The sequence below is a fragment of the Asparagus officinalis genome, chromosome 1 (assembly GCF_001876935.1).
Source record: "Asparagus officinalis chromosome 1, Aspof.V1, whole genome shotgun sequence".
NCBI classification, from domain to species: domain Eukaryota; kingdom Viridiplantae; phylum Streptophyta; class Magnoliopsida; order Asparagales; family Asparagaceae; genus Asparagus; species Asparagus officinalis.
The window spans coordinates 50,151,074-50,168,727 of record NC_033794.1 but is presented as its reverse complement, the minus strand read 5'-3'; the positions used below and the strand labels follow the sequence as shown (position 1 = coordinate 50,168,727).

Sequence of the window (17,654 nt, the reverse complement as noted above, 5' to 3'; positions counted from 1 at the left end):
GGCGTACACAAAAAAAACACACACTAAAAAAAGGGTTCTTGTCATATTAGGCCTCCAAATCTTCTTTAATTGTATATTTGACCCCAAATCTTAATATTGCAAAATCAACTCCCAAGAGTCGAACCAAATTTTTTTTACCACAGAATGTTCAACTCTTAACTATCTTGGTTAAATTACACTAATGTCCTTATTAGTTAGACTCAACCCATCTCTCTTCGTTGTACCCAATCTCTCTCCCATCCCTCACTTTTTCATTAAATTTTCCTAAACCTCTCTCCTTCACCAAGGGCATAACGATCCCAAGAAAAATTTATACTAACAGTAACAGTAAAAATTGAGTAACTACAATTAAAGCTAATCAATGGTGTTTTTTAAGATAACTTAAGAGACTGGGGGTTTAATTTAGACATATCAACATTTGAGGATCTAATACACAATTAAAGATGATTTGGGGGTCTAATATGATGAAAATTCAAAAATAAGAATAAAAAATGAAATCAAGGTAGGTTCATTGATTTTTATGCAGTGAAACAGCTATCCCTTATCCTTCCACAGGCATATGAACCCTTTGCATTCTATACATGTTTAATTCGGGTGAATCCATGTATCAAAAGCTTCACATGCAAGTAAAACAAACTAGCATGTTGAGATACCCAGAAAAATAGAAAAACATTCTTTGGGAGCGCACGCGCGCACACATAGACATATACATATACATACATACACACATGCATCAAATAACATTGCTTAGTTTTTTTAGCACCGCAAAGCATAGGCAGAAAACTTTTCAAACACTATCATTGTTAATTAGTGAAACAAAAAATACCCATACCCCCTAATATACAGATTATACAGAACATTTTCTCACATTTTTTAACAATAATAGCATATTAGATCAAAAAAAGTTGACTATCTGGTACAAAAATAAATATACATTTTAAAATTTATTATATATATTATCATTATAATATGAGTTGGTGTTTTAAAATTTATATTTATTTTTGTACCAGATAGTCAACTTTTTTCGATCTAATATGCTATTATTGTTAAAAAATGTGAGAAAATGTTCTATATAATATGAGTTGGTGTTTTAAAATGCATATTTATTTTTGTACCAGATAGTCAACTTTTTTCAATCTAATATGCTATTATTGTTAAAAAAATACCCCCAAATATACAAAATATATAGAACATTTTCTCACATTTTTTAACAATAATAGCATATTAGATCGAAAAAGTTGACTATCTGGTACAAAAATAAATATACATTTTAAAACACCAACTCATATTATAATGGTAATATATAAATAAATTTTAAAATGTATATTTGTTTTTGTACTAGATAGTCAACTTTTTTCGATCTAATATGCTATTATTGTTAAAAAATGTGAGAAAATGTTCTGTATAATCTGTATCTTTGGGGGGTATGGGTATTTTCATAATTTCTTAAGCAAATAAGAATTTGTAATTTCTTAAGGACATAAGATAAACACTAGTAGAAAACAGGACTGTCCAAACGGTTATTGGAACCGTTTGGACAAGTCAAAATAGCCCAAACGGTTCAAACTGTTTGAGATAATGAACCCAAACGGTTAAAACCGTTTGGGCTATTAAAAAATCCCAAACGGAAGTCCCAAACGGTTTAACCCGTTTGGAATATCTTAGCCAAACGGTTTTAACCGTTTGAAAGTTATTTTAGGTTTTTATACCCCGCCCTAAATTTTCACCCAGCGCCAAAAATTTCATCTCCAAAATTTCATCGCACCCACTCAAATCCGCCTCCACCTCCCTCATCTTCGCCCCCCCACCCCCACACACACGTACACACACACACACACAAAGATTTCCCTAAACCGCCGCACCTCCCAAAAATCTTCCCAACCCTCGAATCTACCCGTCGAAGTCCGACTGCGGCCGCCTGCCAACACACCTCCGCCTCATCTTCGTCGGGGGCTCCCTGATCATCTTCGCTGTGGGCCACTGTACCCCCTCCACCTCCCTCGTCTCCGTCGGGATCTCGCTCCTCCGCCCCCTCCTGTACCGCCTCCATCGATTCCACTGCATCCTCCTCCACCGCCTCATCCTCAGGTCACCCCATTCTCCTTGTTAAATTAGTATTATACAAAACCCTTAACCTAATTTATTTGACCATCTAACCCAAATTTCCCTATTTACAACAAATTGCATGAATTGCAACCGTTGCATTCTAACACTCGCAGCTGTTAAGTCTTTCTCTGTTTCTGAGGATTATTAATTCTTGAGATTTTTGTTCCTCTCTTTGTTCAGAGAATTTTGGTCACGGAACATGTGTGGGATTCTGGCGGTGCTGGGATGCTCTGATGATTTGCAGGCTAAGAGGCTCGAGTTCTCGAACTCTCGCGCAGGCAGTCATCTAACCCTAGCCCTCTGTTTTAGTTTCCTGATTAATTCTCAGCAAAATATAGTTGATGGTTGTCATAGTTGATATTAGCAGTAATTTTTTACTAATTTTGATTGCTAGCTATTAGGACATGATGTACAGAAAGATATTTTGAATTCGGTCCGTGTTTGAAAATCTTGGTTTTTGACCAATATGAGAGGTTAATGGGAGAATATTCTTTGAATTCTGGATGTTTTGGCCATTAGAATAGATTCTTTGAAGGGATAATTCATGATACTAATTGATGAGCTAATTTATCTTTTTAATTTCACTCTCATTTTTCTTAATGACTTATACATCATGACATTCTAACTATAACTAGAACACCTCTCATCATTTTCTTAGTGGGGGTGAGATAATCCCTTGAAAGTTAAATACCGCTCCTTCCAAGCGTCCAAGGCATGGGCTAGTAGTATATTGTGACTTGCACAATCACAATTGAAATTGGATAATTTTCATCATGGTAGGTCATTTTCAGTATAAGTCTCTTTTTTTGTGAGGTTGACGACGAAAAGTCCTTGATGGAGTTATTTCCTCCACAATGGTATGTGATATATATTCATTTGGGGTAAGAAACCTGTCTTTGAAGTTAAAAGCTAGAGTGAGGATGACTGGCATTTAATATTTTTATGCATATGCATGTTTCTTGCTGGTAATTACATATGTATGATTCCATTTAATATTTGTGAGGGTTTAATAGTATCATTAAGAAGATAAATGAGATGTGAGATGTGTCCAGATAATCAATTATGACAATAACTGACATGAATTTTCAGATATCTGCTGAGTACCAACTACCATCTCCCCTCGTTCCTATCCGTGATATTTCATTTCTGCTCTACTGCAAGAAACTGCCTTTGGAGAGAACTTAGTAGTTGTTGATGTTTCCTTGGACTTGTTACGGTCTGATCCAGCACCCAACCGATGCCAAAAAAGACCGTCAGGCTGTATAATCCAAGAAATAGAAGAGCAAACAATAAAGGTAAAATAAAACAAAAGTACATCAGGAATGTATTCTAAAGTTAAGCTACTTTTGAACATGAAAACATGTAATTTGGGTTGAGCATGTTGAAATCAATGTACAAGTCAGTTTTGTTCATGTCATGTACAATCCAATTGTCAATCTGGTATCGACTTTGGAGCAAGGCGTTGGTTGGCTATGTTGGGTCGACAATGTGATCACATTGCAAATGCGATGAACATCAATATTCCAAGGCGTTGGTTGGCTATGTTGGGTCGACAATGTGATCACATTGCAAATGCGATGAACATCAATATTCCATACTTCAGCGAGTTTGATGGTAAATACAAAAATTCATTTTTCTTCCTTTTTGTTCTTTATAAAAATGGTTATGTTCTTTTACTTTACAACATAAATGTTCCCTCATTTTTTACTTGTATCCTGAAGTTTAAATTGCCTATATTGACAGTGAGATAGCCCGTCTGAAAGAGAGAAACTTCCACCAGTAGTTCTGATACCCACATGCACAGAACCTGGCAATTACATTTCAATTCTCAAACAGGTAATATTCCACTCTATCTCTCAATTTCTCTCTTCTTTCAAAACTTCGGGCTCAAAAAGTTAGTTTTTCTCTCTCTGAATCATTGTGTTTATAGGCAAATGACAAGACTAAGCACAAGAAAAAGATGTTCATTCAAGAGAGCTGCTTTGACGATACCTGTTCATACTTGATCTATGCTCCTATTAGCAAGAGGTCTGTGAATGTGCGCATTCATGGTGGTGATCAAGAAAGGATACAATTTTTGCCTTCAGGGGTTACTATAGTCCCTGATGGGCCTACTAGATGACAAATGGCTCGCTTGTTACTGTTTCGATCCAGATATTGTCGGATTCCAATCCCCAAACTGATGTAAATCCCGGTTCTGTTGAGTTGGTGAATAAACTGTTATTATCTTATTGTCTGAAGTTAAAAGTAGTTTATGTTTGGACATTAGACTATGTTTTCTTGTTCTCAACGGTTCATGTTCCAGAACTATAAATGTCGCAATGAAATTGGAGTTTAGTTTGGTTGTTTTACTTTGTTTCTTCTTTACTTTCTGCAGTTTTGGTATTATTTCTGAGACATAATGGCAATTTTTAAGTGGATCATAAGTAGGAGCTGAATGGACATGTTTGTGATGAGAAGTCATCAACATTTGGGTTCAAGTTCTGCACCGGCAAAGCAAAGCCGTTGATTTGATGGAGCGCTGAACAGGCCAAACGGTTGAAACCGTTTGGCCAAACTTTGTCCAAACGGTTATAACCGTTTGGACAGAATTTTGTCCAAACGGTTTCAACCGTTTGGACATTTATTAAATCCCAAACGGTTACAACCGTTTGGGATTCTGTCCAAACGGTTGTAACCGTTTGGGATTTTTTTCCAAACGGTTACAACCGTTTGGGCGACCGTTGGGAAAAACTCATCCCCAACGACTTCAGCCCAAACGGTTATTTTTTTGGGCCAAACGGTTGTAACCGTTTGGGACAGCATTTGCCCAAACGGTTCCAACCGTTTGGACAGACCTGTTTTGTACTAGTGAAACCCTTAGTCCCGTAGCACATTTAAACAACTACAGTGGCAAGTTAATCAACTTGTTATAAGTTTAATAATACTTTTAAGATGAGACCATGAGAACGTGAGACATAGTTCAATGGCAAACCAGGTGAATACACCTCAACAAAGTACGCCTAAAAAGATCCTGACAAAATGGGATCTCTAAAAACCTCCAAGGTCAATAAAAGTTTAATATGTAAAATGAATGTTATATGGAACTCAACAAAAAAGAATTTGATGATTAACTTACACGAGGCCATACACGTTAAAAAGAACTCTCAAAGCCTCTATTTTGTTATTTAACCGGAAAAAAAATGAACTGAAGCTGAAAAGATCTAATACAGGTACGCGTTGCAAGGCGTTCTTAGCAATGGTGTTTAGTTGTTAACCTTTACAGCAGATGCCACTATGGTAAAGAGAAAAAAGATAAATACTTGTAAACTAATTTATAATCTTTAATACAAAACAATACTGCTATAAGCATAAAGTGACAAAAGGCAATTAAAACACAAAGTGCTCAGCTTTCTTACCTCAAATGCCTTGGCATATGAATTTATAAACAGTTGCGATTTTCCAGCTATTGTTCGAGCATGCAATCGCAAATATCGACTAATCTCCATCTATCACACAAAATAAAAGTATGAGCACAAGCGAACGAATACATTTGCAACAGATCTTAGCAGGTTTTCTATTGCCTACATCAATAGCACCACCACCAGCCACAACAGTCGAGTTCTTTAGAGCTCTTCTGACTATCATTATAGCATCATGAAGGCTCCTCTCAGCTTCTTCAATGAACTATAAAAAACAAAAATGGCTATTAGGTATAAACTACAGTAATCCTCAGCTGAGGAGAATCTTTCATAATGACAAACCTGATCTGCCCCACCACGGAGAACTATGGTTGCTGTCCGACCAGAAGGACAGCCACTAAATATGTTAAACCTCTCACTCCCTACTTGCTTTTCCTCAAACACATCACAGGACCCAAGAACCTTAACATGTTAAGCATAAAGCGGAAAATTAATTAAAGAGGCTTTACTTAAATTGTCTCAAACCAAGGAACTTGTTCACCAAGCATCCTACTTGAACTCATTATACAGCATTAAAGAGATGAATGAGAGGCAAGAAGCAAACCTCATGGATAATGTTGTTGACAGAAGTCTGCACAGTCCCACCTGTAGCAGCAGCAACCCTTTGCAGGTCCTCTTCTGCTACACGACCAGCACAAAACATATCACGATCTGCAAAATACTGAAAACAAAAAACCATTATGATTTTGGACATGTTAACTTATGCAGAAAGTTGAAATGTCCTACCTGCGTTGCAAGGTCACCAATTGCCAGTCGTGAGAGGACAATTTTTGCTCCACTCTTTACACACTTATCTAGCTTGTCATAGATGATATTCCACTCAGCATCAACTATTGATTGGTATTGCAGAGGATCTGATAATCTGCAAATAACATTTTAACATGTAACATTTTAACATGATCATAGGATGAATACAATGCCTGATCCTAAAGAAAAAAAAGATAGTGCACTTTTGCAGGAGATATACTGTTACCTGATCTCAGCATTTTCCTTCTCTGATTTCAACTCTAATTCAATGTTCAACAGAAGGATCTTAGGATTCAGAAACTTCTTTGGCTGCTGCTCAAAACCAGCATAAGAGAAGGTCTTTTTGAAGGCAACACCACTAACAAGAAATGAATCCCTCATATTACCCCCAGGTACCTGAGCAAAAAAACCAGTAACTTATACTACAAGAACCTCTATCATGCATCACCTCTTCACAGTTAATGTCTTCGAATTGAATTAACCAAGAAATTAACTTATAATATAATATTGTTGCAAGAGAAGAAAAACAGACTTCATAAGGAAGATAATAAGCAACAAAATAACACAATGATGAAACATACAACAGCAATGGTGATGCACTAATTCTTCACAATCATTGTTATCTGAGTTTTTAAAAAATCTCACATATCATATGATTGCAGAAAAGAAGAAAAATACTTTATAAATAAGAACAATTAAAAAATAACATAGCAATGGAATAGACAACAATCACTATGAAGAGAACTTCATCCATTGAAATTATCCTAAACAGGAAATTCTGAACCTAAGAAAGAAGGAAAATTTGATTTCTACATTGACTCTCCCAAATTCATAGCAAATGTTCCAAGCTCACGAATTCCCGTTATAAGAATTGACTAATTAAGTAAGACTGAGTAGTTAAAACTCATCCTGAAACTAGAATCAACAGAAAAATGATAAGAGAGCAAGGAAGTTTCTTAAGCACATTACAAACAAAACCTTAAGACATACAAATTTTAACATCCATTTAGATATACCATTCACGTTCTAAATTTAGTTAGCACACGCAGTATGTATGACTAATCACAGTCCACCAATGCGGAAAAAAATGACAAGCATGTTCATCAATATTAGACGAATATAACTTCAACCAAAGAGAGAAGGGCTTTGGTTAAACATTTTCAAAACCTAGAAACTAAAGTCTTAACCTCACTGAAGTATTGTCACTGAACTATAGATACTAGAAGAACTCAGAATAATACAAGCAACAATATCCCTGACTCTGTCATCCTTTTTCTCCCCCTATGTAGTAAATACTGTTACGGCAGAAACTTCTCACTTTCAAGAGGCAAGCCTGCTTTCCTTTAAAATATGTATGCTTCACAGTTTTGCTTACTTTATCCTTTAATTGACCTTCCAAATACATGACATTTCAGTTAAAGTCATTAAATAGTAATTACTTGCAGCATTCATTTTGGGCCCTTATCTCCAAGCATTTCATTATCTTTCTAAATATCCTTGCCAGCCTTCCATCAACTATTAATGAAATTATGCAAAATCCTGTGAAACTAATAGAAAATTCAAAACACAAAGGATTCACTCAGGCTATGTACAAAAATGAACAGAGAGATAAATCTACCAAAAGTTTAAAGACTTTAAGCCTTAACATGACAAATCAACTCACCAGACAAGAAGAAAGATAAAAAATAATAGCTCGATAACTCTAGCATTGGAGCTTCACTGGACAAAAGAAGCCATGTGAGCCATGCTTTAATATAACAATCAAATAATAGAACCTTATTATGATCAAGATCCAAATACATGAAGAAGACTGAAGCAGGACATATTGTCAATCAAATTATGTGACTAATCACAAAATATTAAACATCAGCAACCCTATTACCAAATTATTTTGTTCAAGAGTTTATTAAAGCGAAGCTACTTTAGTTTCCAAATGAGGTATAATCTTACATGATATATATTTTAACGATAAGTTCATGTCTGCTTTGGGTGTTCATATTTATTTGGGTGTTCACTGTTGCAAAAAGGTTTCACATTGTCTAAAAACTTAGAATAGAAGGAGCCAAGCCATTACGAATATTTCAACTGTTGACAGTGCCATTGACTCCTGACTCCGTGCTGGTGAACAAGAAAGTGAAGAACAATAAAAGAAATGATCAACATCATGTACGTTATAAACTTGAAAGATCACAATAAGTTCTTCTATTCACCCCAAGTGCCAGGTTGAAAAGCCATCAATTAAAAAAAACTAAAAGGCTCGTTATTACATGTTCTATGATATTAAACAAGTAAAATATATCAACAACCTGATTAACACACGCGCGCGCGCACACACACATACACACACACAAAATATGTATATGTACATGCATACATGGTCGCTGTACGTAGTGGGTCATCGTACGAATTCGGGTACGCAATTCGAGACTTTGAAATTTTGGATTCAACAAGGGGTAGCTTGCTTCGATACGCAAGTTCGATATAGGATACAATGTAATTTTTTTTCTGGGTACGCTTATTATTTTTCAAAGCGTATAGTAGGTAATCAGAAACTAAAAAACCAATTATGCATTTCAATATTTTTTCATACATAATACTTTAATACTTAATTTTTAAAATTTATGAATACATAAAACTTAAAATATTAAATATTGGACAGCCTCTTAATAATTTTTTTCTATTTTACAAANCTAACATCAAGTGCATCTTATGCTAATTCCGAGTTCAAACAATTCCATCTAAGCTCCTCCAACGTACTTGAAGAGTCCTCCAAGTTATCATTATTGGGATCCATATCCTATCCTTTATATGGATCAGCTTTGTAATCATCACAAAATCGTGACAAAAGGCGATGTTTGAATAGATGAATACTAACTTATCCGCCCTTCCACTATTCAATCCATTTCTTTTCACACTATGTATGTAGGAATAACTACTCCAATTTCTCTTAGCTGAAGAGCTACTAATAGGCCGAGACAAAATCTTCTTAGTAACATCAGTTAAAGAAATAGTGATCTACAAATTAGTTATTAACTTTGGATAACTTTCACTTACTGAAAGAATACTTTCAATAATAATATTATCGAAACGTATAAAAAAATCCAAGTGCATGTGCATAAAAACAGACTTGTAAATCAACTTTGGCCCCCTTATATTTAGTAAGGGGTAAGCTAATTTTGGGGAACCAATTCATGTATCAGAAGGAATCGGTTCGTAAATGTGCAGGGAATCAGTTCACATGAACTGTTCAACAGTTTGATGGGGGGTCTAAGGAATCGTGCAACTATGTGCATGACTTAGCTCCTTAGAAGAATCTGGAAGCAAATCCTTCCTAAATAAGTTGGATGACAGGAAAACCTAGTTGAGAATTCACTGAACTCAAATTCATCCACATGACTAGGTGTACCCAAGTTGCCCAGCTTAATGGCCTACACTATTGGTATAAAATGGAGACCTAGTTGAGAATTCAATTGACTCTTTTTTTGGGTCTACGCATCAAGCTAGTACAAATGGAGACCTAGATATTAAGTTGCTTAGCTTAATGGCCTACGATATTGCTTAATGGCCTACGATATTAAAGACCTATGCGACACTAATACAGGTGCGGTTGCGGACACATGACACTGCAAAATTATAAAAGTTAGGATATAGGGACATGGCTATATACATAAATATTAAAATTAACAATCAGCATGAGACCAGTATTGTTTTCAATTCACATGTTATGAGAACTAAAAAAATTATTATACCATTTTTATGTTTCTTTTATCGATTAGATTATAAATTGAAAAACTGCTTGTTTTTGAACTAAATAACCAAACGACCCTTTAAACTCATAGCAATGATCTAGGTACGTGCTAAAATGAACTTATTCCAAGTCCAATGAGTAGCATAACTTGAGGTGAAGTGTATGATATACATTCAAGAAGGGTATCATAAGTATTTTGAACTAAAACTTGTGTTATATAACTGAGAATGCATCTGAAAATATATGTATATATTCAAGATATAACCAAGGAATATCGAACACAGATACTGATACAATAGCCTAGGTGAAGTGTCTAGGTGGGTTGTTAAAGAACTACAAAAATTGTCACGGAAGCTTTTTAAAGATTGGATCATGAGTAAGTGGTTAGATTAAGAATTTATATGGCCAAAATAGCAAAACCATAGCTTTAAGCAACATGTTGTTTTCAATTGTCCATTTATTGTGTAGATGATGCATGAGCATAGAAATGATTGACTTATAGCATTTGGTCCTTTCAAATTCAAATGACTCTAAACGGTGGATCTTCCATTTGAATTGGCTAACATTGAATTTGAAAGGTGGGATCTTCCATTTATATAATAATGTACTATTTTCTATTACACTCGATTATATTAATTAATAGTCTTAAATATATTTTCAATATTGTGGTAGTTATAATATTAAATAATATTTTAGTGCTACAATACAAATAGTAATAATCTGCTATATATTAAAGTATGATATCATATATAATTATATAAATAATTAATATAATATAATATAATACATTAATTAATAATGTTAAACATATTAATAGTATATTACGGTTATTATAAATATTATACTTTAATAAGGAGCCATGTCATCAATTACCCCATCTAAATTATAGTAATTATCATAAAATATAACATTATACTTTAATAATAATATAATATTTTGAATTATATTATATTGAACAAAATAAAACATTATAATAGTTATATTTATATTAAATTAATTAAGTATTATATTATTTAAATATCATAATAAATATATAGTTCATATATTATATTAATTATTATATAATATACCATATTATCATAATATAATATATTATATTATATTAATAACATTAAACATAGTTACAATCTATGTTGCCTAGGTACGGGTGTAGGCATAAAAAATTGCCTATAGGTTCTCGCATATAGCTCGAGATAAAAAAAAGACGACAAATGTTATTATCCGAGTCAAGGAGGATTATCTGAGTCAAAGGAGATCATCTGATATTGTAGAGAAGCTAAAAAGCACACGAAATAAGTCAGCGAAGCGTACGAGTCTGTGAAACATGCTAAACGATAAAGGCACAACTCAACCAGGAGTTGTGCTTTATCCACAAAAGGGTGAAGTACCATGTGTGTCTCATCTACTCTATGAGTGTTTTGCCTATGGAAAGTTGTAGATCTCTTCATCAGCTTTCCAACGTATCTTAGATCATCTCATTCCGAGATCGGACGAGGGAGTTAGAGCCAAAATACCCGAGACAACACAAACTATCTCGGAAGTGCGAGACAGACTTCACTGTCTCGGAATGCGAGACAGTCATGACTGTCTCGCACCAAATCTGAAGAAGGTCAAAAGACAGATCTCTTCATCAGCTTTCCAACGCATCTTGGATCATCTCATTCCGAGATCGTACGAGGGAGTTAAAATACCCGAGACAACACAAACTGTCTCCGAAGTGCGAGACAGTCTTCACTGTCTCAGAATGCGAGACAGTCATGACTGTCTCGCACCAAATCTGAAGAAGGTCAAAAGACAAAAGTTGTAGATCTCTTCGTCAGCTTTTCAACGCATCTTGGATCATCTCATTCTGAGATCGTACGAGGGAGTTAGAGCCAAAATACCCGAGACAACACAAACTGTCTCGGAAGTGCGAGACAGACTTCACTGTCTCGGAATGCGAGACAGTCATGACTGTCTCGCACCAAATCTGAAGAAGGTCAAAAGACAAAAGTTGTAGATCTCTTCGTCAGCTTTCCAACGCATCTTGGATCATCTCATTCCGATATCAGACGAGGGAGTTAGAGCTAAAATACCCGAGATAGTACAAACTGTCTCAGAAGTGCGAGACAGACTTCACTGTCTCAGCCATAGAGTTGGTTACAACACGTTTTTTGATGGTTTTTTGGCTTCATAACTACTTGATATCAACCATAAACGTGGGGAGATGGTTACAAACTGAAAGGAGACCCACTAACATCATAAAAGGATGGTATTTAGGTAGTGGGACAATGGTTACAAAAGGAGACTGATTAGAGAGCATCCAAGGGGGCTGATTAGAGAGCATCCGATCGAGCATTTGATTAAGCAATTCAGAGCGGGGAGAGCATACAAAACAGTTCTTGGTGTGATTCCTTGAGATTCGAGCTTTGATTTGATCTTAAGAAGAACGATCGTCTTACTTTGATAAGATCTTCGTTTCAAATTCTCACTTCGATAAACGAAGGAAGAATCATTAAGCCCCCCTTCACGATCTGTCTCCCGGCACAGGCAAAGTCCCACAAAACAAGAATCGATAGACGATTTTTGTGTTATTTTCTCAAGAGTTGTAATTTTTATTTTGTTGTGTAAAAGAAGTCTTATAAAAAGACTATTTCTTTTGAATTTGTTGTAATCGACCGAAGATATAATGAATTCCATAACAAAACCAACTTTTGGCGAAAACAACGGGTACGGGTGCGGGTACGGGACATGACAAATTTGTAAAAAGTAGGGTACAGGGACACGGCTATATATATATATATAAAATAATTCAATTTAGATCAATATTGAATTAAATACCTATTATATTTTTATATTTTTTGTTATGTAAAGTGGAGATTATAAATAAGAAACTATAGTAATTAGTAACTATTTAAATAGATATCTTAACAATTGAATTAACTATATTAATTTGTAGATGAGTTTGCAAGAGGACATTTATGCAACAAAAGAAAATAGTAACTATAATAAAATATTTGTATTTGTTAAGGGGCTTGCTGCAAAAAAAGAATTGATGAGGAGTTTATGGAAATATTAGCACATAGTATATAAAGGAAAAAAAAAGATCAACTTCTCCCAGCCCTAATTCTTCCGCCGCCCTTTATCTCCTCTTCGTTCTCTCCCATTCGTTCTCTCCCAGCCCTAATTCTTCTGCCGCTCTTTATCTCCTATTCGTTCTCTCTCAAGAAAAAATGCATGATGGCTGGAAGAGGGTGCATAGAACAGCCCCAACTTTCGTCGTCGAGGAAAAAGGAGAAAAAGGAGAGGCGCTGATCTTGTCGTCGAGGAAAAAGGAGAAAAAGGAGAAACAACAAAAACAAAACCCTAAAAATCAAACCTGTCTTCGAGCAGAGGCGCTGATCTCGTCGTCGAGGCGCTGATTCATCGTCGAGGCGCTGATTCATCATCGAGGAGCTGATTTCGTCGTCAAGGCGCTGCAATTGACCCGACGCCTTAAGATCTAGAATCCGTCGTCGCTTCCGTTGATGAGTTATAAGTTTCGTAACTTTTTTTTTTCAAGTTCGCAACTTTTTTTCCCTCACTCTTGTGAAATCGTCGTGTCCCTGCCGTTTGGGTGCGAATCTGCACCCAAAACGTACCGGACACGGGGTACGGGACTTAGTTTGCCGTGTCGGGGTAACATAGGTTACAATTAATTAGTAATTATAATATAACATATTATATTTTAGTATAAAGGAAAATAATATATTATATTATAGTAACATACTAAATTATATACTAAACCAATTGGATAAATAAATTTAGACCTAATTGATAAATAAATATTATATTTTCATAAGGTTGGTCACATCATCAATTATCGCACATGAATCATCAAATCAAAACCTCAACTTGTCCCATTATACCAACTTGCCCCACTTTACCCTACTCAAAATATCCCGAAGGGATAAAATTGTTCAATTAGAACAATTTGCCAATTTGGCCCCAACTTGTCCTAACCAACCCCCCACTCATCCACCCCCAAAGTGCGTGTATTTAATATGTATAGAAAATTCTCGACCTTTTCTATTCAAATCACATGTTATGTCACTCAAATGGAAACTCAACCTTGTCTATTCAAATCACATGTTATATCACTCAAATGGAAAATTCTCTTTCAAAGTTGATTCGACACCATCATCATCTTCAAGCAAAAAAGTAAGATCCCTCCCCCCTTATTTAGATGTATGGACTCACGTATAAACATTAATTCAGATGTACATCATGATCTAACCACTGTGACCTCCCTTCATCACTTCCTCCCCAGTCTTCCACCCCCACCCCCTTCCTTCTCTTTCTTTTCTCCCATTCTCTCTCGCTCTCTCTCTGTCTCCCTCCTCCCTCCCCCTCTCTTGGAAAAAGCCTAAGGATTTTATTGTCATGACAAAAAGTTAACAAGCTAAACCACATTGATTAAAAGAATATGACTCATCACATGACTCATACCAAGTATCTCACATAACTTCCATTTTCAAAAGTTATGGACACCAAATTGAATGATGTATGAACACTTCTGATTTTCAATCGAACATTTTTTTTTGTCCAATACATCCTTCTGGAATAGAATTTTTTTATTGAAAATGTAAAATACTTCATGTTTACTTCTAAATAACATGTGATTTGCACATGGCCAAAGATTTTTAGAAGGCATTACTGAAAAGCTTGCTGAGTTAATACAACATGAAACGGGATAAATATGTTACTTCCAAACAGGAAAGCATAGTAGAGATAAGGTTGCGCCCAAATCTCCAGTGCGGAAGACATCAACAGTAACTTAATTAATAGACCAACAGTGACACGCTTTACATTTTGAACATTCAATATATATTCACATTAAACACCACCTTAAGTAGATGCTGAAATTCAGTGTAGTCACTGTAGTGCGCTTGCAGTTGATAGCATTCACTAAATCAACTTAATAAGAATTAAATGATTATGAAAATATCAAACATAAACTACATACGGGAGAAAAATATTAAGCAAAGATGAGAATAACCTTTTTAATCCCAAGTAAATTTAATCTATCATCTGTTCCAATAGCAAGGACAGCATCCACAACCATAGCAGCAAAAAATTCCTTCTCACCACCTATTAGTTTTGATGATAGTGTCGTAGCAGCACATTTTGCCAGTAAAGACTTCTTTTCATCAAGGCTCTTCCCTTCTATGCTTACTGTCAGTTCTTTAACTTTGCTGATGGCCTGTTATACATGCATCTTGTTATCAGTTCATAGAACAAGCAATTGCAGTGCCCAGAACTTTGCTGATGGCCTGATATGCATACAGGGTAGTATGTTCATTGCTCACCAAGTTGCCTGCCACACGATAACTTCTAATAAGATTTTGAGGATGGACTCCGTCCTCAATGAAAGGTTTTGCCTCTTTCAAGAATTCACCTGCAAGAAGCACTACTGTAGTGGTTCCATCACCAACCTGGAACATTGCAAAATTTAGCTGTCACTAAAATTTCAAAGATATCCAAGTGGATTTGTTACAAGTGCTGATTTAAAATCGATAACTGCACAGAGAAAAGGAGCATGTTTGTGGAAGCTTTCTCAAGTACAATCGAGAGACAGGCTTTTGACAAAGTATGCAACGGATATTTTAGCAATGACCTTAGCAGATTGTAAATCACATTAAATTTGAGAAGTATTCATTTCCAACTAGTAAATGGGAAGTAATTTAAGTTAAAAGAACAAAGACAACAAACACAAAGGACAGATCAGATATGTAGTGACCTTCCTACAAGAGATATGTGCTCTGATTCACATTGTATCTTCAAAGATACCAGACAATGACAATTCATGTCAACGTCTGCTCAGACTATGGTAGCCCATACCATGCAACCAAGACACATAATGCTTTAGCCTTTAATGCTCAAGTAGAAAAGCATTACAAGTGAAAATATAGTAGCACTATCAATAACAATAATGATTACATAAAAAATCAAGGATATTAAGTTCCCAAACCTTTAGTTTGTTTTTTTTAATCCCTCAAGCAAAAACAACAACATATAGACCACATTATAGTTTATACACATGACATTTGAGGAAAAATAGTAAACTCTGGATTCAAAACGCAAAATCCAAAACAACCAGAGACCAATAGAAATATCAAACAGAAACATGGATTTAAACAATTTAACCAAAATGAAGCTCCACATAAGAAAGAGTTCACATTTATACAACATTTTAGTGACATACTCAGGCACTTAAATTTGATTCATATAAACAAATGTTATGTCTCTGCCCGCACAAGTGGATCTGATTCTTTTAATTGTTTTGTATATTTGATTTTTTTTTTTTTTTGTTCTCTTCTGGTGTCTTTTTTATTATGTACGTGCTTCAAAATTGATTTGCATTTAATATTTGTTCTCCAGGTAGTTGCTCCTTCTTCTTCTTTTTTGTCTGCTATACACTCCACTTTAAACCCCCTACTGTTTCGAACATACGTGTGTGAAAAAAAGAGAGTGTTGAATTTGAAATTCAATATTAGATAACTTGAGTTGGAATTTTCTTTTTTATGAAGGAAATACAAAATAAGAGTGTGGATGACTTTTAATTCAAAATTGAAATTTTAAATTAGATCGCTTAATTACCAATCGCTTCTTATCCATATCTCTCCTATATATTTTAAAATCAACAAAAAAGAAAATAAAGAAAAATTTAGCACAATGAGTAAGCATGCAGATAGTTTTTATTTTAAATTTTAAAATTCAAAACTAGAGCCACGTGCTAGATTTTTAGATGTATGGCTAAGACTAAACCACAATTATTGTTTTGATATATAAATGTGGTATTTAAACCAGTATCTTTGAAACTCTCACTAAACCCTTAATAACTTTTGGCGTAAAATTTCCATAATGTTTGTTTATAATTTTTAGTTTTTCAGTGAACTGTCTATAATTTTCAAAAATTTTAGGAGGCTGCTTGCAAGTTTTAGACTTCAAAGGGGGCTGCTTGCAAGTTTTAGACTTCAAAGGGGGTTGTTTATAATTTTTTAATTTTTCAAGGGTTGTTTCTAAGTCTTGGAATTTTTTGAGGGTTTTTTGTAAATTTTTGAATTTTAACAGTCTGTTTATATTCCCAAATTTTTCAAAGGATTGCTTGCAGTTTCATATTTTTTAAGGGGTTGTTTCTAAATTTTGGATTTTTTGTATTTTTTCCATATTTTTCAAGGGTTTATTTGTAATTTATAGATTTTTTAGGGGGCTATTTAAGATTTTCGGATTTAAAGGGGTTCCTTGTAGTTTTTCACTTTTTGGGACTGTTGTTTGTACTTTTTTAATTTTTCAGGGTGTTTTTATTTGATGAGGATTAGAAATATAGTTATTAGATTTTTAAATTATGGATAATTTACAATTTGATCAAGAAAAAAAAATCAAAGACTTCTACTTCCGCTACCTCAGAATCTTGCGACTTGGCGATATCAACAAGAATCCTAGCAGCAGGATGAACGACATCGAGAAGCTTCATGATCGTTGCCCCATCGTTGGAGATCGTGGTGCTCCCCTTGTCGTCATGGACGAGCTTGTCCATTCCTCGTGGTCCTAGGGTCGTACGGACGGCGCCG

The 17,654-nt window shown here is 34.9% G+C and overlaps 1 protein-coding gene across 1 annotated transcript in view; it reads right to left on the bottom strand.

The window, feature by feature from the left end:
- LOC109834140 (T-complex protein 1 subunit eta-like) overlaps window positions 1-17,653 on the bottom strand; it is a gene marked incomplete at its 5' end in the record, with an annotated part of 27,239 nt that extends 9,586 nt beyond the window's left edge. The window contains 9 exons of the mRNA XM_020402065.1: window positions 5,505-5,594; window positions 5,674-5,772; window positions 5,850-5,969; window positions 6,112-6,228; window positions 6,294-6,429; window positions 6,541-6,710; window positions 15,080-15,283; window positions 15,390-15,515; window positions 17,486-17,653. Of these exons, the coding sequence (XP_020257654.1) occupies window positions 5,505-5,594; window positions 5,674-5,772; window positions 5,850-5,969; window positions 6,112-6,228; window positions 6,294-6,429; window positions 6,541-6,710; window positions 15,080-15,283; window positions 15,390-15,515; window positions 17,486-17,653 (1,230 nt within the window). The remainder of the gene's footprint in view (window positions 1-5,504; window positions 5,595-5,673; window positions 5,773-5,849; window positions 5,970-6,111; window positions 6,229-6,293; window positions 6,430-6,540; window positions 6,711-15,079; window positions 15,284-15,389; window positions 15,516-17,485) is intronic.